The 27,103-nt window shown below is 36.3% G+C and overlaps 1 protein-coding gene across 2 annotated transcripts in view; it reads right to left on the minus strand.

The window, feature by feature from the left end:
- Positions 1 to 907: 907 nt before the first annotated feature.
- SLC26A7 (solute carrier family 26 member 7) overlaps positions 908 to 27,103 on the minus strand; it is a 65,760-nt gene continuing 39,564 nt past the window's right edge. The window contains exons 9-18 of one of the 2 annotated variants that reach the window (XM_061346770.1): positions 25,353 to 25,430; positions 23,768 to 23,863; positions 16,991 to 17,097; positions 14,385 to 14,451; positions 9,840 to 9,977; positions 8,351 to 8,399; positions 5,714 to 5,814; positions 3,735 to 3,789; positions 3,547 to 3,650; positions 908 to 1,694 (exon numbers count right to left, since the gene is read on the minus strand). In XM_061346770.1, the coding sequence (XP_061202754.1) occupies positions 1,659 to 1,694; positions 3,547 to 3,650; positions 3,735 to 3,789; positions 5,714 to 5,814; positions 8,351 to 8,399; positions 9,840 to 9,977; positions 14,385 to 14,451; positions 16,991 to 17,097; positions 23,768 to 23,863; positions 25,353 to 25,430 (831 nt within the window). In that variant the 3' untranslated portion in view covers positions 908 to 1,658. Of the gene's footprint in view, positions 1,695 to 2,638; positions 3,651 to 3,734; positions 3,790 to 5,713; positions 5,815 to 8,350; positions 8,400 to 9,839; positions 9,978 to 14,384; positions 14,452 to 16,990; positions 17,098 to 23,767; positions 23,864 to 25,352; positions 25,431 to 27,103 lie in introns of those variants that run through there. The other variant, XM_061346769.1, reaches the window with a different exon arrangement.

Below are 27,103 nucleotides of genomic sequence, written 5' to 3' on the forward strand. Positions count from 1 at the left end.
TCAAGGATGTAATGCATCACTTGCAATCAACTACAGCCTCCAAAATGAATGCACCTAAGACAATGTACAGAACTCATAGTTACTAATAAACCATTTGAATAGCAATTATGAAAGCAGACTCAGAAGAATATGTATAGAACACTTCTGGTCATCTGCAGAACAAACCAGGAAATAACTCCAAGAGTCATCTATAAGTGAAAGGGTAAAAACTCCCATAGTTCTCTCCCATTGTCTTCTAGTAGTGTGACATCACCAAGACCAGAAGAAAAGCCTTAGCACAACTATGAAGAGATGTGAAAATCACTCCATGGGCCACCTCATCTACTGCAGGTAGCTGCTTTGGGTAGACAGAGGAAGAAGAGTCCAGACAAGCACAGATATGTTAACTGCTGCTGAAATAGGATTCTTAACATCAGATATTGCCTGCAGACTCCAGCTACACAAACCACCCTTGTACTTCTCTCTGAAGTACTGACCTGGCCATTATAGCTGTGACATATTCATTTACCTTTTAGCTTCTGTAGGTTCTTTTCAAGTTGGTGAGGAAAAAACTACTTCTTCATCTTTTCTCATTTTTTATGTTTTATTCTCAACTTACTTTTTATTGCTAGTGTTTGTGTATGGCAACAAAGGTAGAAGGAAGAAGTCACACATCTTTCCAAATAAAATGATACTGATATGATAGCACAATCTAATATGGTTGCTAGCAATCCATACTTACAAGCCAAATACTCAACCCTTGAATTCTTCCCCCCTATTTGTGTGCTTGCACATAGAACTGCACATCAGGATTAGGATATCTTATATCTCTCCACTGTCATCTCTCAGCTGCCACAGCTGAAGATTTCATACACCAAACAAATCACAGCTCTAACTGGAAATGAAGACTACTCTATGTTGGAAACAAGTTTTGGAAAAATATGGCCAGATTTTTCTTTTTGATCTGAGCTAAAGGGTAACTGTGGCTTTGAAAATGTAGCAAACTGCAATAATAACTTTTGACAGCTACTAAAGGGGGAGACAAGCCAGTGCACTTAGCCAGCATACATCCACCTTTTCTGAACATACAGCACTTCCACTGACCTTGGCAGGCATTAAAAAAGCATGCAAAAACCAAGTACAAAAAATGGAAGCATATGTTAGCTGTGATATGATGCTGCTATTGCAAATGGCTGTCTTGAACAGAAGAAAGGGTAAGTAAAGCCATTAGACACAGCACTGGTATATGGCTTCCTGCATGTACTGTATCAAATATAACATTATGTTTTTAAGAATTCATAATGTCTCTATTCCATACACAAAACTACAGATGCATATTACAACTAATGTTACAATAGAAGATATCTAAAAGAATATACCTCACTGGTAAACACAGCCTGTACCTCATGTCTGCTTTCTAATAATTTCTACCTAAATGTATTTAAAAATATTATATAAGCTTACTATAGAACAATTGCATGGACATTCTCTGCCTGATGGCAGCTGAAAGATTTTTTGTTTTCTGAATGGCAGATCTGTCATTACTGAATGTAGTAAATATATATGGCATACAAAAGATCATCTATGAGATCCCATGGAGAAAAAAGCTAAGGAGAAACCATGGTGTAGTTAATTCTGAATATGAGCAGATGAAACTATCCATATTCAATGAGTTGACATCACACTTCACTCTGTTCACTGAACTTGCTGTAATTCTAAATTGGGAGAAACAGAAAAAAACATGCATTATAATGTTTTCCTAGAATATAATGTAGGATTAGCAGATGAAGCAGTACTAGCTTGAAAATGCCACCATTATAAAAAATAATAAATCAAAAAATAATTTATTTATGATGAGGATGAGCTTAAAAAAGCAAAAGATGAGTTTCTTAACAACTGATCAACATAAAAATGAGAATTACATGACATTCTCCTTGGAGGATATAGATAAGAGCACCTTTGCATTTGCAAACAGTGGCACAGATGACAAGGAACCCCAAAACCTTCTTTGCCTCTTCCTTTCTGCCACTGAAAGACTATTTCCTGCTGTGGGGCAGAAGCTGGAATCTAAATTAGGATGAATCATTTTCCATAAATATCCAAGTCCTTCCTCCTATTCTTTTTTTACCTCTCCTCTCTTCTCCTCTCCCCTCCCCTCCCCTCCTCCCCACCCCACTCCACTCCACCCCACTCCACTCACTTTTCCTCTCCCATCCCCTCTTCCATACCATCCCATCTTTTTCTGTCATTTCTCTTTCATGTAAACACTCAAAATACCTTCTCACCCCAGCATCTTAAAAAGGCAGAGGAAGAGTAGATAGATCGTCTGTGTTAGTTACAGTGTGGTACTGCTATTGCGGTCACCCTGCCCTTCTATTCCTGTTCATCTTATTTTCAGGTGTTAAACATAAGGAACACATTAAAAAAAAAACCCAAAGCACATGCTTTGAATACACTGAAGAAGCATCAGCATCAGAGGCTGTTCATAATTACATTTAAAACTTGAGGCTGCGTGCCTCAGACTAATCCACTAAGCCACTATTCAGAGTTTTGATTTGCCTAGCAGCTCTGGTAAAACATAGCATCAGCTCCTAGAAAAGTGGGCTTCTGAGCTCTAATTCTCCCTTTTCACTTTGAACGTTTGTCCTGGTGTGTTCATGTCCCATTCCCACAAAATGAGAGTGCTAATACATAGCTGTCTTACAAGAATGTTAGGAAGGTTAATTAATGCCTGTAAAGAATGCAGACATTTTAAGGCACAACAATCATCCTAATTCATCTAATCAGACCCAGACAAAATATACAACAGCCATCCCCACTATTTTTGCCCTGCAGTTACCATTTCAGTAAATTATATTTTTTTGCAGGGCAACAAAATGAGAAATTATGAAAAGCTCTGAATAGAACAGGTTTTTCTGGTGAACTCACTAGACCAATGTGCCAACTTACCTTGTCTGGATAAATCAGTGAAAAGGGATTTTGTCCACAGGCACCTCTAATTTAATTAGTAAAATATAAAGTGGAGGAATAAAACCCAAAACCACAGACCATGACGAGTTTAATGTCTCTTGGAGAAGGCTCTGAGCCAAGCTCTAGCCATGTTTGGAATTGTAAATAGAACCATGGGAAAGGAAAGCACACTACTTGTAATGCACATTCAGTTACACTGGGATTACAATGGAAAAAGCTCACATGGTTTATGAGGAAAACCCGAGCTTTTATACAGAGAATGCAAGAATTACTGAGCAAGTAAATATGTGTTCAAGTAAATGTATGTTCAGGCCTCAAGCCTCAATTTCTGAGCCAAGTCTTAGTTCTCCCTCTAGCTCTCCCTTATACCTCATGCAATTCCTCTCTCTTCTTTCCACCAGTGAGCCAACACAGCACACTACAGTGCAGGGTACAGACAAGCTTATTAGCTTGAAACAAACTTGCTCAGGATCCAGAAGCCTTTCAGTCAGAACAATGTGATGCTGTTTAAAGTAGCTGTAAGAAATCCAGGGGTTCAATTGCTGTGAGCATCCAAGAAGCCCTCCAGACATTACCTACCCCTGTTGTAAGTCTCACCCTGTGAATCTGAATGGCATCGATTGCTGAAGAAATAGATTCAAAGAAGACAGGAGTTTCAGATTCAAGATTTCCACCGTACTGCAGTGCTTTTATCAAGGAAGCTGCAATAAAACAAACATGTGAGCATTGCTAAGGTAGTGAGGATATATAAACCATCAAGAGTTTTGCTGTAAGCTGATACTTGCCTTTGCAGTGTGCTAGCAACACATTGATGTGTCTGCTTTTACAGTCCATGTAAACCTATATGTGTGAAAACATGAAATTAGGAAAAAAAACACCAACCTGTTCAAAATACCAAGAGAGAAGAAAATACTCAAAAAGATAATACTCAAAGCAGGCAGAGACCAGTGCTGCTGTTGAAGCTATACTGCCAGTGGCCACCAGAGTGCGCTCTTCTATAATTGTAACACCACAAACTCACCCTCATTTCCTCTGCCTGCCTCAAAGGCCTCTACAACTCTGCTGAGAATTGTATCTGACTTTGATTAACAATTTTGTGGTTTTTACTATGTTTTAGGGCTTTTTTTCACAGTTCCTTTTTTCAGCAAGTTTTCGCACCTCCTCTCTGTGTGTTTACCTACCAGTCCACAACAACAGGAATCAGACCTAGGAAACAGAGACTCACAGCAGTCTGTCTGCAGAAAGTTCTCTATTCTTTCTTTAAAAACGTTCAGCCTCACAGAGACTAAACATTCAATAAGCTATTGAAGTAAAAAAAAATAATCTGAAAATAACCCTTTAATCAGAGGAGAGCCTTTTTCTGAAGGATAAGGAACATCCAAAGCAGACCCTGCTTCAAAAAATGTTTAAATAAGCCATGTAAAGTGGAACAATTCTGAGAGGAGAAATTAAAGGAGAAACAAGTCAGAACATCCTATTTTAAAAACAAACCAAAAGCCCAAGTAAGTATAAAAATCCCTTCAACTTTAGCAGCAGGGAAAGAATGTAACAGCAAATACACCTTGAGTATGTTTCTCCTCTGAGTAACAACTCAGTCTTGGACCAGTCATTCACTCAGACACTGCACTCCCAAACTTACCTCTCATAGTCAAATACTTCTTTGACATAATGTGCAGTTAATTCTGAGGTCTCAAGATCTTTTGGAAGCAGGGGCCTGAGACCTAATGCCAAATCTAGACTTCTGTCTTACAAAAAAAATTATATGAACCAAACTTTGCATACCCACTTAAATCTGTACCCACTGCACAACTATTAAACACCAGACCCAATGGAAACATAAGGAATAGATTACGAGCATATTTTTTTACCCATTATATAGAACCACTGATTACATAGAGACATAGACCCATTTAGGTTGGAAAACAACATTAAGACCATGAAGTCCATTCAGTAACCCAGCACTGCCAAGTCCACCACTAAACCATGTCCCTAAGCACCGTCTACACGTCTTTTAAATACCTCTGGGGTGGTGACCCAAACACTTCCTGGGCAACCTGTCCCAGGGTTGACAACCCTTTTGGTATCCAGTCTAAATGTCCCCTGGCATAACTTGAGGATATTTCCTGTCATTTGTTACTTGGGAGCAGAGACTGGCCCCCACCTCTCTACAACCTCCTTTCCGGTAGCTGTAGAGAGTGATAAGGCCCCGCCATGAGCCTCCTTTCCTCCAGACTGAACAACCCCAGTTCCCTCAGCCACTTCTCGTCAGACCTGTGCTCCAGGCCCTTCACCAGCTTCGTTGCCCTTCTCTAGACCTGCTCCAGCACCTCGATACCTCTCTTGTAGTGACAGGCCCAAGAGTGAACACAGTATACAAGGTGTGGCCTCACCAGTGCCGAGTACACGCGGATGATCACTGCTCTTCTCCTGCCAGCCCTCCTATTTCTGATCCAGGCCAGAATGGATGCCTGGGCACACTGCTGGCTCATATGTAGTCGGCCATGAACCAACACCCCCCGGTCCTTTTCTCCACTACGTACAGACACTTTCATTTGCACTGAATGTCACCTAAAATCTTTAGAATTACTTTTTATATAATTTTAAATATTAACACATTCTAGTTTAATAATAAATCTGTGTTCATGTTTTCCACAAGTTGCATGTTTATCTGCTGGTATAGGTGAGGTGACTAGTAGCTGGTCCTAATAACTCATACATGTAAATGATATTTTTATGCACAAAATTTGTGTGATGTCATAAATACCTGAAGCAGCACTGAGACTCCAGTGTAGTCAAAGAAATTCAGCCCACTGCAATCTAATATCAAAACACGTTGCTCACTGTGACATGACTGCAATGATTCACCTACACGTTTGATAAATGAAAAACTTTAATTAAAAGGGAGAGTAGTCAAGAAATACATATAAGAATAATGATAGTTTAACAAAATAGGCCCAAACTTTAACAAATGGCACATTTTAGAATCAAAATTAGAGCAACAGGATGAAATGACAGTGGGTAGAACGTATTATTAATGAGATTCTTTTAGACAGGAATAGTCTGTCAAGAATTAAAGAATTGCTTCTTCAGATTTGAATTTCTGAATGAGTCAGGATAATATCTTGTCTTGTTTGGAAAAGTTTATATGGGACACACAGACAATATATCTCTTAATATCACATTCATTTCTGTACTATCCAAACATCTGCTATGGCTTAACTAATATTTGCCTGTAAGGAAGAAAAATATGTAGAGTGTTTCATTTTCTTAAGCTATTACTATGATGGTTTTTGTTTGGTTTATTTTTTATATACTATCGCATGTTGGAAAGATGTTGGTAAGATTTGCTAAAGTCTTACACTCATTCTTTAATCTCAGGCCATCTTGTTCTAAAACTAAGAACACTCCATACTAAGTGTACACTGAACTAGCACACAGATATATGATTCCTGGCTTTCATAAAGGGAAAACTAGAAAATAACACACAACTTGTTTACATTGTTCCGTGAACAAATACTAGTTATCTTAATACAGAAAACTAAAAAAAAAAAAACCCAAACACATTAAGGAAAGGAATTCTGAATGTAAGAACGGGTTAAACTAAGTGGTTTTGACAGAGCAGAGGTAAAGATTTTAAACTCTTGAAAGGACTTAGGATATCCCCATGGTATAGATTTCTAGTTGATGCGAATTCCTTTCTGACAGTAGTCTGGAGCCAGAGCCTTCTGGACTTGCACCTCTGCAGATTTACTGTCTTTGTACTGTCTAATGTACATTAATAGATACATATCAAGCAGAAATACTAAATTTTAAAGGAAACCTCCTAATTGACATTACTGTGATGGAAGCCTGGAAAGGATTTATGAGATCTGCTATGCTGCTCACTATAATAATTTCTACATGCCTCCTCTCCCTTTAAAACAAAAGAACTTAGTCTTTCTCCTATTCCTCCTGCTACTTTCCCACCCAAGTAACATCCTGTGTTGCAGTAAAGACTGCCTGGCTTCTATATGGGGAGGGAGGTACAGACCTGTTTCCTCTCTGAACCAGGGGCAAGGGCAGCAGCAGCAGTTTAATTTAGTGCTGACACAGACCAACAGCAAATCAGGATTTCCCAGAGGGGGAAAGGGAAGGTTTTGACAAAGACATTAAGTTGCTACACTTTCCAACATGACTGCTGTAAGGATTATGTCCTCCTGCTCCCCTCCTTCCTGAAAATTGAAGCACCACATTTTGCTTTTATAGGGATTTGTCTTTTTTCTTTCTGTTTTTTATTCTAAAGTCCCCTAGAACAGTTATCAAAGACTGGTTGGTACAAGGAACTACAAAGCAAAATCCTCAAGGCAGGCCTTAAGCAATCAGAAAAGAGGCCTTCAGTAATGTGAGAAACCAGTTGATCTAAAAGAACAAGGTTGAAGCATGTACTGGCAAGATCTTCTTATACATACAGTGCTGTGCACTTTTTTAGTATTTTACAGTTTATTGCTATACAGTCTTCAGTATCACTATGTAGCAATTTGTTTCATCAAAGCACTCTGTCACCCCTAAGTAAATTAAACACTGTAGTATCATAAAAATGTCAAGAGTCTGGTTAATAAATGTAAACATTCAGACAACAGCCTCCAAATCAGATTCTCTACTGTGGCCTTAATGCTTGTAAGTATTTTAGATAAATACAGTGTTTTAATTCAATCCACAATAAAGTCATCTGTATGAAGTATCTTCTGCAATAGGTTGTTGTAGCTCTACCATGGGAATGTATGTGCTCTGGTTTAAGTGTTACAAAGGGTGAGAAGACTGGAATTACCCAGCTTAATCCTTAGCTGAAAGCGAACCCTTATGTTTTTTTCTTTATACTACACTGATATACTGTACAATACTGGTGCCCATCGTGTCACTGATAAGTCAGCTGACATTTCATGAGATTTTTCTCCTAAGCGGCTTTAAAGATCACAAAGACTTAACACACTCTAATCTTATCCTTTTTTTACTTTTACATACTAATATTCAAGAGCCACTCTGAATGCAAAAGTCAGTGCTTAGCAAAACAGCTTCTTCGGCCTTGGTCTGAAGACCAGTCTGTGGCATGCCTGTCTCAGTATGCACACAGTGATTATTGTGAAATAAGCAGGGACTCCTATAGAAAAGGTATTCTTCTGGGTTCCCTGCTTTTTAAAGCTTAAAAAGTCAGTCAAGAACAGAATAAAAATAGCACCCACTAGGCCAAGTTTAAAAGAGTATAGCACTATTTAGCATTCATGCTTCATTCATTTAGGTTTAACTGAAAATACTATTTTCTAAACTTCTTGAGTTCACCCAGAAATAAATAGAAAAACATAGAGCCATTTTTCATGCTTGCATCTATTTTCATTTTAATATCATTTACGGATAATAAACTCACCATGACAACTTCCATTGGAAAATGAACACAGCAACGTGTCCTGCTCACACTAAAATAAAAGCAACAAACTATTAACATAACAAGGAAAATTAATCTGGCATAGTAACCAGAGAAAATCAATTCAATATATAAACATCCTGTTTCTCAATATCAAAGTTCACTCCTCATCAAAATCATGTTTTATGCAATATCTTATTAGATATGTAAGATTTGCTGAGTATGTGTCTCAGTTGTTCTTCTAAAGTTGTATCAAACTGATATTTCACTTTTCTTTTTAGATGACTCAATCATGTTTGGATCCACTAGAAAGCATATTATAAATATGATGCTTTTGGAGAAGCAGGAGTTGCTTAAGAGATGGGTCAAAAGATGGGAAAGATGTTGTAAAGATAAATTCTAGCCATTGATTTTATAAGATTAACTTTTGATTCATTTTCTACCTGCTATAATCTCATCGGCTACACTAATATTTTAGTAAGGACTTTTTTGACATGAAAATTTATTAAAGAATTACCTTTATCTGGATAAAATATAATTATTTCAGTACGAATTTAAAGTTTTCGGTAGAGATATGAGTTAAAACCAGAAGTACAGCACAGAAACAAAATCCAAAGTGAAATGTTTTCATTCCCGTTTTGTGCTACAGAAAGACCTTTATTTCACAAGAAAAAAATGCATGCACAGTATTTCAGACAACCGTACTGCCAAGAACCTTACAGAAGAGACAAATGATAAAATCTCTGTCCTAAGTAACTTATATATTAATTTATTAATTTAACTTATTAGACTTATCAAATTAACTCATAAATTATTTCCATGCAAACCCTAAGTAATTTCTCTGTTTGGAAGTTTGTTATCATACTAACCCTAATGAGTTAGTCTGGCAGAACCAAGGAATAAAAGCAGCATAATCTCTGAGCTGAATTTCTGAAGAAAGAAACCACCCATCAAAGGAGGTATGGGTAGCACAGCTTTTTGGCAAGAGACAGGAGAGGTGGTAGACATAAATTGTTGAATCCTAGAATGACAGAATGTATAGGTTGAAAAGGATCTTAGAGATCATCCAGTTCCAACCCCCTGCCATGGGCATGGACACTTTCCACTAGACCAGGCTGCTCTCCAGCAAAAAATTCGCATCTTTTTCAGGTAGATATGTAGCTACTCATTGTCTTTTCAAAATCACCACCTTATGTTAGCTGAAGTTATGTAAGTTCTGCCAGAAACTTTGAAGAGTTTCAGATCAGTGCTTTCATGGCTCTTACAAGATCATATATAGAAATAGTAAAGATACTCTTTTCAATTAATAATTAGAAAACAATCTTTATCGAATCTGATTAAGATAAGCATTAACTTTATCCTATTCTAAATTAATCATTTACCTTTTTGTATCTGTTTCAATATCTGATTACATTCTCTATGAAATATAAGGAAAGAAATCAAGATCTTCAACATTATCACCATGATTACTCAAGCATATAGCATACCCTACCTTGTTTACATCTTCACATGCCTCATTGCTCCTGTTATCCTTTTGGATTATCTTTGTCAGGTCAGCATGAAATTTCCTAGCATTCAAAAAGACTAATGGGTTGTTGACTGAAACTATGTTTACCTGTTTTAATGATTCCTGTGGAATGAAAGAAACATAAAGCTGAAAAAAATATATCTTGGGTTTGAAGACTAAAAACTGAACTAATGTCTTTAAAAATTCTGAAAATTCCTGGAAATAAACCTGGCAGGAATTCTGGATTGCAAGAATGGTTTAACAGATAACTGTCTTGATCAGTCTTCACATGCAACTGAAATAAAAAGGAAATATAAGTAAACCATAAGGGAAATTATCCTTAATTCAAGTTAGCATAAAAGGAAAATCATAGTCATTATGTTGCATGATCCCCAAACTTAGGAAAGACAAGGTCTTCAGACAGCAAATACCTTTTATTAGGTGAACACATGCATTGTAAAAAGTACACATGGTTTTGAAGCAAACACTGCAGGTGGTTTAGGGAAGGCTGTAAATGTTCATCTTGGTTATCTGAAGATGACTTCAGTACAACAGGGATATTTCTCTGTGGAAATACTTAGTAAATTCAGACCAAGCTTGTTTAGCTCAAAGCATAGATGTTACACAGTGGAATGATTTCTGAAGGATGTCAGATGAAGGTCCCAAACTCACAGGTACCAGTGGGTAATATTTCCCACAAAACATGTACTATTTCTCTCATTCTCAAAGTAGACTTATAAAATACGTTCAAAAGCCGGTAAGAAAATTAATATTTATGTATAAATATATTGGATATCAGCAATCACAAGCCAAGTTGAAATGCTGGTTTTGTAGGTAGGTAGAATTAAACAAATTCTACGGAGCTCTCAATTTTCTACAGGTTGTGACCCATGTCTCTCTTTTCCTTATGAAAATTAGGTCTCAGACAGACCTAATTCAGTGTGGAGCACAGCTGCTTGGATTTCTGCTGTTCCTGTTTCAGACTTCAGGAAAAGTCTGTCAGTTGTTAGGGTCTTCTACTTTTCCTATTTATGTTATTTGATTTAGTGAAAGATATTACATCTACTTGTAAAGTTTTTTTATGTATATTCCAATAAATAGTTATTTTAATCTTCAACACATCTAGCACTGTAAACAGAAATAAGCAGGATCATGTGTGACCTGTAAAAGTTATCAATATTTTCAGTAGCATTTTCTGGTTTTCTACCTGACAAGCAAGCATGCAATTAGAGAATCTGAAACAGACACAGTAACATTGCTCATAAGCACCAGCTGCCAAAAAAGTAACAGGATTAATTCGTCTTTCAGGCAAGTCTTTTATGGCAGCTGGTGATCTCTAAGTTAGAGGTGGAAGTTCAGAACATTCTCCTTCCCAGTGAGAAGAAAAGAAGATCCCTGAACACACACCACCTGAACATTGCACAGCAATGATTCCCACTAGGTATTTTCACATGCAAAGCATGGTACCATTGAGTGTCAGCTTGAGCAGTGTCATAAAAATCTTTGCCTGTTTTGGAAGAATGAAAACAGAACGGAAGACATAATTCTGCTGATTTTAAGGGGCAAGCGTTGCAGCTGACAGCATCTCTGCAGGTCAGCAGGAGACCATGATGGCAGATCAACAGGTCTGATTCTGAAAAGTTCACCAAAAGGATTTTAGTCCAAAAAAAATCTATATGCAATAAAATATCCTATCACTAAATGTAAAAAGGGGGCTGGATAAAGAAAAACCCCATTTTCTATTGAAATAAGATATCTGATTTATGTATAAACTCTCAAAAATGAACTTCTTGTGATAATGGGTAAAAGGAAGTAAAAGCCAAGAATTTGCAAGAGAATATAATTCAAAAATTCTCTCTTCTTCCTAACAAAAGATATGTAATAGTCACACCCAAACACAAGCAAGTGGAGCTGACACAAACCATTCTTTAAGTAGTTAAAAAAGCATGGCATTGCATTGAAGACATGCGGTTTTCCCAACAGACCTTCAAGCACAACAGGAATTGAAAGCTTCACCACAAACCACACAGCTACCTCCTTATTGTAGATTGCTATTCAGACTTCTGGGAACCAGAAGATCTCTCAGACACCACCACAGCAACCATACAGACTCAGGAAACATTTCAAACATCCAAAACTGAGGCAATGAACCCCAGACTATGTATAGGGACTTTGCGCAATTTACCTATTAATGTGATTGTGGTAAATGTCTCATCACCAACATAGCTCAGTCAGTCAAGTGGTAAAGTCTAACTGGCAATTTAAATAACTAAGATTATATGCAAGTAAGCTCTAAAATAGGGGCAAACCATAGGGCAATATGTGGTTGATTGGAGAAATACTCCAGTATTCCATAGATTCCCCTAAAAATGCTATACACAGCTGGAGTGTGGAGACAAGGAGGAACTTTGGTGTCATACCAGAACTGGCAAAGTAGAAGATGAAAACTAAGAAAAAGCAAGAGAAATGTGCAAAGATCGAAGCCTGTGATGATCAAGAAGCTCATAAGCTTACAGAGACACAAGGTGAAAAACTAGAAAGGTTCAAATCGTAATGCCAAATCAAGCAAATGTCAGACTTCGGTATAACTTTTTGTCCAGGATAGGCAAGGACTTCTGTGACAAATTTGACTCACTTATTCCCAGTTCTGATTTGGTTCTAGTTCCTTTTTTAATAAGAAATTGTTCTGAGAGAAATGGACTTCTTTGTTGTGTCCTTGCTAAGAAAGAATATTATCACGGGAGTCTATCCCTGCTGTCACTTAGAAGGATACTGGCAATTGCCCTGTGCACTCTGCACACCACTGTCTATACGCAATGTGTTTCACATAAGCTTCTAAATGCCTTCTTGACTTTTTCCACATTAAACTGTCTTTTCTCTTATTGATGAAATAACCTCTATAAATCTATAGACCTTAATGGCAGGGTAGACCATTAAGCCTGCATATTTTCATGTTGAAAAGTCCTATTGTTCATGTGTAAGCTGTTATTTACCAGGGGAACTTGGATCAGTCTCACATTCATACACTAAAAGTTACCCTAAATGCCTGCTGTAACCCAGCTACTCTAAGTTCAATTAAAGGCATTTTTCTAAATCTTAAAAATACTTTCCTTCTTTGTTTTTGTGTAATAAGCTCTTAAGCAATCTGCTTTCTTAACAAAATGTTATTTTCCCCACTGTCTGCAGACACTAGCTTGTTATTACTTGGTTACTGGCATTAATCTTCATAATTAAGGAAAAAATGCAGGGGAGCAGTTAGCATAAGAAAACAAAAAAAAGTCACATAGGGATTTATACAAAGTATTTTGTGAACTGATATGAATACAAGCAGGCAAATAAAATTTTGGTTACCCATCTCTGACAAAGTTACTGCAACATGTTTCTTAAGAATGAAAAAGGATATAATAATTGACAGATTGGACAGCCTCAACAACAGTGGTTTTAATTCACATTTCAGATTCCTCCTCATTCACATGTAACTTTCACATTCCAGCATTGTTCAGTATGCCAAAATAGTAAACACCCCTAAGCCAAGTTCAGATTTTGAGACCAAGATAGCTCTGACGGAAAACATTTGCCATAAAAAAAGCCCTCTTTAGAGAGCATCTTAGTGATGAGGTAATAACTGATGAGCATGTTGCTTACTGATACATAAGTCTCTTCATAAGCATTAGGAAAAGTACGTAATAGAAACTGTCATCGTGGAGAAGGCAGGATGTCCTATTGATGGGACCCTGTGCTGAAAGGACACATGGTTCTGCTTCTCCTTGGCTGCTGACGTAACATTTCATCTTGGAGGAGAGATTTCACTTCTCCAGGTCATTGCCCTTTTTCTCTTACCATAGGCCTGACCACAAGCAACTTTGATGATAATTGTAATGAAACTAACCAAAAAATGTAAGACTTCTGACTGGTAGATTTAAGTTTGCAAAAAAATCAAATTTCAAAATCACAGTCTTTGGGAGATATTCTTAATTTTAAATGTGAGGGTACCCTTGCTTGAGTACAGTGGCGAGATGTGTGAAGCAGTCTGTGACAACTTCATGCTCCTCTCTCTCCTTTCCCAGACATACATGGTGTCCTCCGAGACAGTCTGAGACAAGAGGCTGGTGGCAGAAAACGGGTCACAAAAGAGATTGTGGATGATGAGAATACCAAAGGACTTTCAGGGAATTAGAAAATCTTAGAGTAATATAAAGAGAGCTGTTGCCTGCTCAGATGCTCTTGCTGCCAAGAGATTTCCTTAGACTTAGGAATTAGGAAACTTTTACTAAGAGCAATTCCTAATTTAAGAATAACAAATAAACTAAGATCTAAGAGGACTTCCTCAACTTTACTTTGCAGGCCAGCAGCAGAACCAGGAAAATATTGTGATTTCTGATGCCCAGATTAGTTTTGTGCTTACCACATCACACTGGCTCTAAATTTTAACTGATCGCATAAGAATGTTCCCTTAACTCACTGCTTACAATCTGGTAACCAATTAGAGAAAATGAGGATTAGTGCAACAAACACACAAATATAACTTACACAATTATCTTCTGTTTTGTATTTATATTCCACTTCTTTCATGTTTTTCAAATTCAGTGTCTTTGCTCTGTAATCAATACACAGAAAAGTCTGTAAGGCAAATTGTTAGTTGTCTTGAACAGAAACAGAGACACTCCCCAAAACTACCGCATAGAAGTTTAAAGTTGAAACAATGCATTCCATATTTATTTTCCTGCATATGATTCTATATAGAGCTTATTTTTTGTGATAATGATCAGGTAAAGAATAAAAGCATAATTTAAATTATAAGATATCACTTTGAAAATATGAGTAATGGAAATTTCTGGTAAATAAACTCTTGGTTTTAAGTTTCATTACTGCTTTGTAGCTGGCCAGAAACCTAGTCTCAAATCAAGGTAGGTAATATATGGAACTACAGCTTCCAAAGGAGAAAGGTTTAATTTTTTTATATATATTTTTTCTTTTTCACCTGGAAAATCATAATTTAAAGAAATGAAAAGAAAATCAAATAGCTATGGATTGTGAAATTTAAGGATGTTTCACTTGTCATTAAAATTAACACATCTTTGTATGCTGAAGCAGAGCATTGGACTCTAGCCATTAAAGTGGAGGACTTAACTGGAAGAGCCAATACCCCTATGTTCTCTATACAGTCAGTAAAAAGACAAAGTTGCCTTGAGAAGGTAGGTCAGTGTAGGACCTTCTGCTTCAATACATCATTTGCAGGAATACATTTAACTGCAGGAGAAGATAACTATGAAACTAGCTATCATCTGAGCTCGGTGCCTAAAGCTAGGAAATGGAAATAATCCCAGAACACAAACATTTAATTGATGTGTCAGTATGCAAGGAGTGTTTGCAGGTACTGGCTAAATGAGGCTTGTAAAAGTCAGCTGTTCTCTCATGTTTTCATAAATTGAACTGTAGCTGCTGCAGGTTTTAATACATTCTGATACATGATGTGTACTTTGTTCAATACTCTGGCATCCAAACAGAAAGTCCACAACAAATCATCTACAGTGTTTTTCTTGCTTCATTTTTGCTGATGCTTTTGCCTATGGCTGGACAGTTTACTACATGTTCTCCTGTTAATCTCATCTGCAGTACAGATTTTAAGACTGTCAGCTTGTTCAATGTGTTTAGATTGCACAGACGATCATGAGCAGCCTGCCTGAAGATCACAGAAGTCACTAGGAAAAGACTTTTTTACTTTAATTAGAGCAGGTTCAGACTCAGATCTGATCAGACAACAAAAGATTATGCTTTTCTGTGCCAGATATCCCTTTCTTTCTGTCGTCCTTTACTAGCAGAATTTACCAAAATTTTAGTTTGCCAAGTAGCAGAATGTTACCACAAAGGTATAGATTGTTTCAGGCAGAACCATCTTCTATAATTTTCAATTGTCTTGCAATTTTTGGCCATTTTCACACTGGATCTGCAATTTATTCCATGAGAACAGAGCTATGCATAAATGGTTACACCATTAACTTTGATAAGCATTAAAATGAGTTGTCTATATTGTGCTTGATTTCAGTGCTATTCAACATTTCTGTAAACTGCCTACAAGCAGCAAGTCATTTCCAGGAGTGATGAACTATAGATTAAGTCTGTAGCACAAAATTATCATGAACCTCAGCTGATATTTTCCTTTACTCATGATTCAAAGTAGCAACTGTAATACATACAAAATAATGAATGAATTTCTGAAGCGGACCTACAAGGATGCTGTAGAGGGATTCTTCATCAAGAACGGCAGTGATAGGACAAGGGGTAATGGGTTCAGACTTAAAAAGAGGCTATTTAGGTTAGATATAAGGAAAAAATTCTTTATTGTGAGGGTAGTGAGGTAGTGGTACAGGTTGCCCAAAGAAGTAGCAGATGCTCCATCCCCAGAGTGTTCAAGTACGTGTTGGACAGGGCCTTGAGCAACCTGGTCTAGTGGAAGGTGTCCCTGCCCATAGCAGGGGGTTTGGAACTAAATGAGCCTTAAGGTCCTTTAAAAACCTGACTATTCCATGATTCTACGATTCTGTTAGCTCTAGTTTCTTTGTCCTGGCTTTTCTAATTCATACATAGAATTTATACTTTTTATTAGACATTAGAATAATGAAGCAGTTATGTTTCATTAAGTTGAATCTGATGATCTTAAATGACTTTTCCAACCTAAACAATTCTATGATTCTGTATATTAACAATGCAAATGTCAACTATCAAATCCAGTGCAGCATAGTATCTGGGAGTTTATAAAGGCACTTTGTTAGAAAGGTTTGCCAGACATACTTTCACCTTAAGGAGTATATAAATGTCTAATGAGAAAAAACTTATATTATTGATCCCTCTGTTGATTTTATGCTACCTTCACCATCATACAGATAAATAATACTAAGACAAATCACAAAATAATGCCATAGTATGAAACGTTTTAGAGATCCTTAGCCTACTGTAAGTGCACAGGCATGACTTTTCCTTTTGAATTCTCTTACCTTGTAATTTTCTGCAAATAAAAACCTGAATTTCATTGTTAAATTCAGAATACCATATGCCTATCCTGACTGTGAAGCAATATGCCAGAAAAAAAGATACAATGATGTGCTACTAGAATGTTTCAATAAATAGTTTCTCACCTGGGAAAGCGGAAAATCACAATTACTATAGTGCAGAGAACACCATACAACAGTCCCACGTTAGCAGCAAAGCATATTGTAAATATGTAGGTACTAACCCATATGCTCTTTATGGAGAGAAACAGAAAGAAGTGGTTAGTTTTAATTCTTGTAACGATCTGCAATTTATGAATCAGAAATAAAGATTTTAAATTGAAGATAGTTTCTCAGAGACGAACAGTTGGATCTTTGAACTCACAAATATTAAAGACTGAATTAGCAATTGAAACAATGCTTCCCTGTGGGAGAACACATGACATTGCACTACTCATCCCAATGCTCACACAAGTTCCTTTGAGAGTTACTTAAAATATCATCTGTAGTTGTGCTAACAGCATAATTAAGAATTAACTCAGTTGTTTTGTGAAACTTTATTTTATTTTTCACATTGAAAGTTTTTGACACATTTCTCACAGCATGCGTTTAAACTCTTCCTTTCCTTTTACACAATGACATACCCTTAAGGTCAAATACAGAGAGCTCCTCTCCCACTAATTGTATAAATGAGAATTATAATTTCAAGTTAATTTAAAGTGGCATTTATCAGAGTACAGCTGACTAAGCCAACTCTATAACAAATAAAAATTATTGAGGAATTAATTTTTTCACATAGAAATGGTGAGATTTCAGATTTCTTTCCCATTTTTTTGGTATTTGTTTAATAAAACTTTGGATTCATTTTAAATATAATTAAAAATACAAAGAAGCATATCTGAAACAATAGTAATTTTGAAAAGGAGTTTAAAATGAAAAAAATCAAAATATTTCAACATTTCAAATCTTTTTCTTAATAATTTTCCAAACAGAAATGCATATGACTGAGAGATATCCAGATTTTACAATTAAAAGGAGAAAAGTATAAATTACCTGATTTCTTATACCAACCTAATATCAGTACATATTTCTTTCTTGAGGGAGCCTTAACCAAAGACTGCCACCTAATCTTTATATTAAAAGTGCTAAAGAAGAATGGAAAGCATTTTCACTCCTCTGGATATACTGATCTCGGCAGGTGTCCATTTCAAAAATTACAGTGCTTCTTGTTAATGTTTGCAGAGGAACAGATCATGTTACAACGGCACAATCAGTGTTAAAATTATCCTTTCCGATGCTTTCACTTAACTCAGGAAAGCCAGAGATAATAGAATACTTTCAGTCTAACCACGGGAATTTTTCTCAAGCAGATTTCAGAACCATTATTTTACGAATTATAAAATGGAAGGCATACTGTCCTAATTTGTGCTTCACAGGGGACAGGGAGTTAGACTTTACTGAGAAACATTTTCCTCCCTCATCTTCAAAATTCTAAAATTCTGCAAAGGTTTTGCAGTCTCTTCAAGGGAGACTTGAAGGGCTTCTAGGTAAAGAGGTAGTTCACTCTTTGAAGCAGTGCTCCATCTCGAGTTATATTTTAAAATGACATTTTATAAAATTTTGATGTATATATTTGCAAATAATACCTTTATGAGCAACATTGAGTTCTGATTAATAAGTAAGCAACTGATTCTAAGCTTTACAAATACAATATATATTTATAAAGGAGATTGCGGGACATGAAAAGGCTAACAGACGTACTACAAACCCAAAATTCCAGTGGGATCAAGAATTTGCCCATGCTGATAAGGCTGAATTCTTAACACCTGAGATCAAGCAATCAACTTCAATTCCAGGCCTGAGCCTCATCACATCTAACTAAATCACAGCTGCAAGACCTAAAAAATTATTCTGTCTCAGAAGGAAACAGAAAGCATGAAAAAAACAATATGAAGTCTGCATAGGAAGAATCAAAGACAAAAATGCTTAAGTACTGTTGAGCACTGAAAAAGCTACTTGAGTACCTTTTTAGCAGCCTAGTATCTTACATCTTAACTGTAACCAGAGACTGCCATTATTGTAGAGGATGAGCCAAAACAATTATGTTCTCATTTGTCAATCATTCTTCCAGTGCATTGAATTGGCCTGAACTCAGTACTTTTTTAGTCAGGGAAGCATCAAACTTGTAGAAAGAAGTTATGTTGATCTCATAGACATTTTTTTAATTATGGGTTTTCACAAGGTTCAGCAAAGAAGTCATAAAAATATCAACATTTTCTTTGGCAACTTACTTTAACATGACTATTATATGGTCCAGGACAGATTGAATCTAATAATTCTTCAAATTTTAACAATAATGTGCTAAAAGCAAATGTTATTCTCTAAAGGCAAAACAAAATCCACCTCCACAGTTCACTTCTACTGTATTAATTTAAAAAAAAATCTTCTAAAGAGTGAGAAAAGAAACAAGCAGAAGATTTATGCTGAATCCTGCATGTCAGAAAGTATTGAAAGCACTGAAAGGTAGAGTGACTGTGTATATATAGCAGCTGCCAATAGAATTCTGTGGACAGTGTGTTTCTATCAAGAGCTTTTTTTTCATAGGGTCTACACATCCACCATTACAGGGTGTCTGAAACAGGAAAAAAGAAGTGGGAGAATACTCTCTGTGCCTATGGCTAAACAATGAAATACTACAGTACCATGATAATAAATGTTTCTGCACCACTTTGAAACTGGATTATAAACTTTTTCATTGCAAACTGATGAGATGTTCAGCTATTGCATAAAGGGGTAGGGCTCATTTCACTTGGCATTAATTACCTACAGCACAGATATCTACAGCTGTGTGAGCTGTCTAGACACCTACCATACACAAAGAAGATCTAGTTATCAGAAGGGAATTTAGAATGCAGTGAAAGTCACCCCAGCCATAGAGCAGAAACTCCTTAATAGTGAAGTGGCATGGTAGTTCTTTAATAGAATTTTCACAAGCATTCTATACACAATCGTGGAATAGTGGAATGCTTGAGAGGGTGCTTGGTTGCAAACTGCCCTGGAGACAGATGGACTGGCATAAATATTATTCTTTAAAAAGAATTTATATAGCAGTCATATTTTCAATAAATTAAATATTTTTAAATTCTTTCTCACTGCACTAACTATAGCAAAAGTAATGTAACTCAGGGTAGCATATTCCTAACAAAGGAAAGATAGAAAATCTCCCCCAGAATGTCATTAGCTAGAAGCATTCATGCAAATTATTATATAGAAGAGATGGCTTCCTACTCTGTGGAAAATATAGCAAAGCCCTCAGAGATCTCAGAGCCCCGTCATGAATCAGGGCCCCTATCTGATGAATACCTGAGCAAATCTAAAAAGGTTATGTCCTCCCTGAGGATATAAAGTTAAAAAGCTCTCAAACATACATGAAATTGGACCAGTGATCTTCAAAATACCATGGAAGACCCTCCCTGTTCCCCCTCCTCCAAACTACTGTGACAAACTAGATTGACAGGGTGGTGGACCCAAGGCTCAGAAACTCACACTGCCAAGATCTTGGGGGATACTTGTTCAAAATGAGACGCTTCTTGTTGGATCCTCTTTAATTGCTGAATTAGCATAATTTTTTATGTCCTTACACGTTAATATATGTGCATACACATACAATTCATACATAAATAACTGCCTCTCAATCATGACACCATGCAGGGAATGTGTAATTTTTACCACAAATTGTTGCCACTCTTTCTGCTTTACAAGTCAGGCATGCAACTTGGCTTTTTCTCTGCTGTGGTCATTTCCTGGCCAAGTCATTTGCACAACTTTGTAATATTTTTTTTCTCTTTAAATGTCTAAGATTTTCTCTGCTAAATAGCAAAAATCCATGTGTAAGATTAACTCCTTAAAATAATCCTTATTCTATTGTCTTTTTCACTTAAAGCATCACCTGAATATGAACACTGAAATACTTTTTCTCCATCTTTGGTCACTTTTAAGTCCAAATCAACAGCTAAAAGAACATTTTCTTCAGCAGTAGTCTTTGCCAGTCTTAAATTGCTCCAGTTTATCTTGGATGCTCAGCCTTAAAAACTAAGTTAATGAGAACTTCACTGCCTTTTTATTGAGACCAGAAAAGTGCACCTTCAAACTGGAGAATAAAGGGAAGTTGGTCAACAAGTATGCCTGCATAAGAAATGAGGCTTGTAGGAAGAATATGGAAATCAACTTGCCATTTGATGACCTGAAAAGTGAGGTACGCTTAAGAGGAATTCCAGATCAACTTCCTGATTGCTCAAAAAAAAAAAAGAGGCAAAAAATTAATGACAAATCATTCTCAGGTTAATGTATAAAATGCAGGTAACACACAAATCAACATGTTGGAAATCACCAACAGATGAAGACAACGGAAGGAGGGCAAATACTGTTATGTATAGAGTTATGTGTTTAGCATATACATCGTGTAGTAGAACGATTATTGATCTGAAATTGTTGAAGTCATCCAAGAAGATGTAGGGACTGACAGAAGACCTTAACTGAGGCAAGAGACCTTTGAAGTTCATATGAATGCTGTGAATAGCAGGAAAGGGCAGTTTAGAGTAGGGACAGTGGTGTTTTACCTAGAAAGAAATTGAATGTGGTTTGAGGGCTCAGATGTAAAACCAGGACATTTCCTGAGGGTTGATAAAAAACAAGTTAAAAGAAAACCAAACCAAATATATGTAGTAATATTCAGATGATAACATTTGGTATTATCTAGTGAGGTCTGTCAGCTTAGCTCCTTTGAACTCAGCTGTTCCCAAATATTAAATATGCAAAAAAAAACAACCCATGGCTGAAGGACAATTTCATAGACTCACAGAATATCTTGAAATGGAAGGGACCCATGAGGATCATCAAGTCCAACTCCTGAGCTACACCTTTCAAGCTGTACTTTTACATTTAAAAGGATGATGTTTTATAAAGAGCTAAAGAACAAATAAATATTACTTATCCTGTTTGTGTTCAATGTGAAGCTTAAAATGTGAAGGGATAAGGTAAGAAACCTCATAATATTCCCTTTCCACACACTATCATTTGACAGACTTATAAGCGCAACAAATCTGACTTCTGTGCTACAATGACACACACCCTTCAAAGAATCAGTTCCAGAAAGGACAGATGCTAATTATTTCCAAATGTTTTGTTAGAGTTTCTATCTTCAAAACAGTTTGGATAACCTGGGTAATGTAACTGATTCATTTCTGATGTGCTGTCAATTGCTGGGGTGAATCTTTTCAGGCCAAAACCAATCCCAGTGTAGCTACTCAAATCACTGGGCTTGGTGGGACTCCTCCGACCAAGCAGCAGTGTAATGTTTATAGCCTTACTTTAGATTATGCTATTTAAAGCAAGATGATTTACCCTGTCAGGCTAAGGACTGATGGTACAATTACTTGAAGATAAATCATTGTTCAAGTATGTTCAGTCAAAAAGTTAAACCAGGCAATCTCCCTCCCTCTATAACCTCTCTTAGTAATAATGACAGATGTTTGAGACATATGAACTACTCCCCCATCTTTTTCCGCCAAAACCACAAAATCAAAATCACAAAGCAAAAAATCAGTCAGGCTGTGAATATACTGTGAAATACATCAAGTCTAGTGAGATTCCAGAATGCTTACTTTCAATGAACTGATAGGCAGGCTAGTTCTCTCTCTCATAACTACCAACTTTCTTAAACCCATTGTCCCCAGAATAATTCTTGATCTACATCATTCACCATCTGTGTCACTGGCAATATGGGGTAGAAAATATTTTCAGAATTTTGCTGCTTGAAGAACATAAGACTTCATGAGAGAGAGAGGTTTTCTTCTGACTGGTGAAAACCAAAAACCAAAACCAAAAAACCCTAACCTCTACTCTTCTGTGACAAAATATGAAAAATCTCACATAGCCAAATCAGTATAGGTTACTCAGCTCTGCTTTCCATACTGAAATATGATATTCTATTTAAAAACAAGTGGTTTACTCAGTTTAGACTTCCCCTTACTGCTGTAGAATACTAAGTCACTGATGTGTTCAAAGCCCAATATTACCTCCAGTAACCTGCATCTCCCACCACAGAAAAGGAGAATACAGCTGAAATACTTTCCTAAATATTTGTTAACTTAAACAACATAAACATATGTTTCAAAAGCTTTATGGAATTCCAGTATGTGTTCATGGAAATGGCTATAGGTTTCGGTTCCACTAATTGGCGAGTATATTAAAAAACTCCCTCAGAAAGAAAACCTAGGAGTCTTCCTAAATATGGAGACATCTTCAATATTTGCTAGGAATTCTGTGCAAATGTACATCAGCCTATTAAGACTCTTCGTTAAACTAGATTTTCATATTATTTCCCTTTCCATCTATCTGCTTTTTCCTCCTTTCATACTCTAGAATCTTTCATTATGGTCAAACAGCATACACTGTTTGCAAAATCTGAAGGAGTTAAGACGATTTACCTACATCACCATAGGACATGTATCTGTCTGCATCTCTAGTGTTTCCAGTTCTGTTTGTCCCTTATGATTATTCCGTACCCTCAGAGAACAAAGATACCAGAATATCTTCCATAATACTACAAGAGCAAAAGCATGCTAACCAGCTAGAGAAGGCATACAAAATTAGACACACATCTGCTCAGATCAACCTGATCTGCTTTTATAAGCATCTTTAGCATTGAATTAGTCTTAATTCTTTAATTTGCTTTAATTCCCTTTTTTAAAGGGGGTATTACAGATGCTGTTATTCTGAGACAGGAAATAAGCCAACAGGACACAAACCCCCTAAAATAATGGCTTGGTTATCTCTTCTAGGGACACAGAATTATTAAAGTTTATATATCAGATATTTGTTAAAGGGTCACAGGGAGATCTCCCTAGATTAAGTTTCACTTACCCAGTCTACTTTATCCACATTCCAATATTTTTTTAAATCCCGGAACTGTATTAGCATCCCCTTCAAGCCCACAACAATAATGCTTGCTAGCACACACTAAAATAAAAAACAAAAGCCATTTGCAGAATCGGTAGTGAAAACAAATGCTCTTTCTTCAGTTTAACAGTCAATATTATAACTAAATCATAAAAAATCTGAAGTTAATGTTTCAAAAATCGCATGAATACAGCTGTAACAGTATCAAATCCATTTGTTTTATTTCCTGAAGGCAATCTATAGGCCGCCTAATTGTGAGAAAAACAGCAGAAACTTCAGGACTTCCCAAAACTCTCCATGCATTGCCAGATCAGAAACATTCTGACATAGTCTGGATTATGTAGTAACATACGTAACATAGACTTCAGATTTTGCACTCAGGAGCAAATCAGCATTCAACTTCTACACAGTGAAGGATTTTAACTCCCCTTCTTCACCACCTAGAGAAGGCCTTTAGAGCAAAAAATCCATAAACTTGGATCAAACCAAATAATTTATTGTTCTCCAAAGAAATGGGGAGGAGATAGACGAAGAAATTATCTGAAGCCAAAAAGGATGGAGTACAAAGCAATAGACCTGCAGCACATAGGTAGGGAGGCTAAGAAAACATAGTAGAAAAGAAATAAAATATCCAGAAAGCAACATATAAAAAGTTTTTTTAAAATATGGAGAGGAGGTGGAAGTCTACAGGAAACCAGCCAAAATTTACATATAATCCCTAAAAATTAAAAAAAAATGAAGGCAGGAGAGCAGCATAGTAAGAAAAAAGACATATTGTGTATCCCTCTTCAAGTGTCCTTATTTTGAATTGTTAAACTATACAAGGATCTGTGTTTGAAAAGTGAGAATCTTCATTTGACACTATGTAAACAATAGCACAAAGTAAATTTTAAACAAAGTTGAGTTAAAATATCATGTACACACATGGCAGAATTCAGGATAATTTTTGAGCTGTATTTTGCATCTTTTAGATGCTTCTGGTTAAAATTAGCTATGAACTTGTAATACCAGAAGATATGTTTCACATAAGGTATATGAAGATATAGCTTATGTGAAAACACACCACCTTGCTCTATAGATTCTTAGTGCAGAAGATGTATTCTGTAACAGAGATGTAAGAACACCTCATAATCTCTCTTAAGTAAACTTAGATCACTAGCTACAATCATTTGTGTCAAATTTATTTGAGAAGCAAATCATACATCATACGCATAACTGGATAAAAATTGATTCATTTCTACCACACTTTGTCAATTTACAAATACAAAGCAATTTGGATGTATATTTTTCATAAACTACGTGCCAAAAGCAAGCGGAAGAGAAATGCTTATGTGATAGCTTATATATGCAGTTCTATATGTGTAAAATCTATTATGTTGTCAGCTCTGCATTTTATGATTCTGAGACTTTGCTGCGCTCTTAATATTTGTTCTCCCGTTGAAATTAAACAGTGCTATTTTAGAGGTAGTACCATCTTTCCCTGAAAGAAATCAAGTCACTAGAAAATGCATGACATCATAATTTTGAAAAAAGAAGATAACTACCATACCATAGGCAGCCAGTACAGCATAGGTCCAATTGCATATATCACCACTAGAATTAACGCACAAGAGATAAGGCAAGCAACCTAAAACAATAAACAAGAAAAGCAGATCAGTCTAACGAATGAAAATTATATTAAAATGTGTGAAAAGGGATAATAATCAAATATTGCAAAGTCAAGGACAAGATGCTGAGCATGTTAGCTGTTAATGTATCTATGGATCGCCAATGCATTTAATTATTGTTTTAATTTCTGGTGACTACCTTCAGCCAGCTACAGTGAAAATATAGTAAGAGATCTCAACATCTGTGCTTGACCCTGTTGACAGCTCACAGACACAGACCACAGCATCCCTTATATGCTTTGTAATTAAATGGAGCATGTGTGTGCAATATCTCACCCAGAAATTTTGCAGCAACCACTCTCATTCTGCAACATTATTTATAGCCATGCACCCTATCTTGCACTAAATAACAGACCTGTCATAGCACTGTGCAAAAGTTATATGTGGAGAACTATCATAATTTTTGCATAAGAGAAGTTTTTTAGCTTCTTTTACTGGGATCAACAGTAAAAAGAAACTATTGTGTTTAGTCAGAAACCACCTATGATTTCACATTATTACCACTGGACTTTAGAAAATGTAGGAACATTTTTTTAATATATAAAAATTAAAATTAATGCAGGTGGCATGAATCAAAAAAATATATGATCTAAGAATTACATTTCTCTTCATAGTATTATATGTTATTAATTTGATGGAAATCTACAGTAAAATTGCAGTCTCCTACCCCACTTTGATTGCTCACAAAGTGGAGTACTTCTGGTCTCATTAAGATACAGTCCGGATTCACATAAGTTTTTTGATGATAAGTAGACAGATGCTCACTTTATTTTTGTATTGATAATATGTTTCTTTACTAAAATAACTAGGTTTCATTTTAAGAGACAAGTTGTTAAAAACAAAACCAGACAAGCTGCTAAAACACTAGAAAATTAAAGCCATGATGTACTTAAAAATACCATCAAGAAGGATAGACAGAATGTTTACAGAAAAAGGGACACAAAATCTGTTGGTGAAGTCACAAGGAACTTTTACCTCCTTCCACTCTCCCAAAAGGAAAAAAACACCAAGTGTTCTTCTATTTGAAGTACACTTCTATCCTGTGATGATCTTTACTGTGAGGATGGTAAGGAATTGGAATGGGTTGCCCAAAGAAGTGATAAATGCTCCACCCCAAGCAGTGTTCAAGGCCAGGCTGGGCAACATGGTCAAGGGTGAGGCATCCTTGCCAATGGCAGGGGCATTGGAACTAGATGATCTTCAGGTCCTTTCCAAACCTAACCATTCTACGATTTTATGATAGAGTCCCTGACTTCTGTTTGTCTTTTTTTTTTTTCTGCAGGAGAATATATCACTGAAGTATAAATGGCATCACTGAATCCCAGACATAGCCGTTGGAGAAGAAAGGGCTGCTCTGAGACCCTGAAAGACACTTTGTATTTCTTTTGTGTCATACTCCAAAGTAAACTGACTTCATTCTATGTAGTCCAAGCTACTCTTCAGTCTTTGCTTATGATCTGACCAACATTTATTAGTGATGCTTTTCTCATCTCTTCATTCTGCTTAGACACCCCAAATACAGAGGATTAAGTAGATGTGTTTCTTTCAAAAAAATAAGTCAGGAGAGAGAATTTTATGTTTATTAAAGTACCCTCTTAGTAGTGCTAATGCATGCCCACACTCACTTGTGGGT

This window comes from Neopsephotus bourkii, unplaced genomic scaffold (genome assembly GCF_033783945.1).
Source record: "Neopsephotus bourkii isolate Nb327-2 ecotype Australia unplaced genomic scaffold, CSIRO-AGI_Nbou_v1 NB_275, whole genome shotgun sequence".
Taxonomy (NCBI): Eukaryota; Metazoa; Chordata; class Aves; order Psittaciformes; family Psittacidae; genus Neopsephotus; species Neopsephotus bourkii.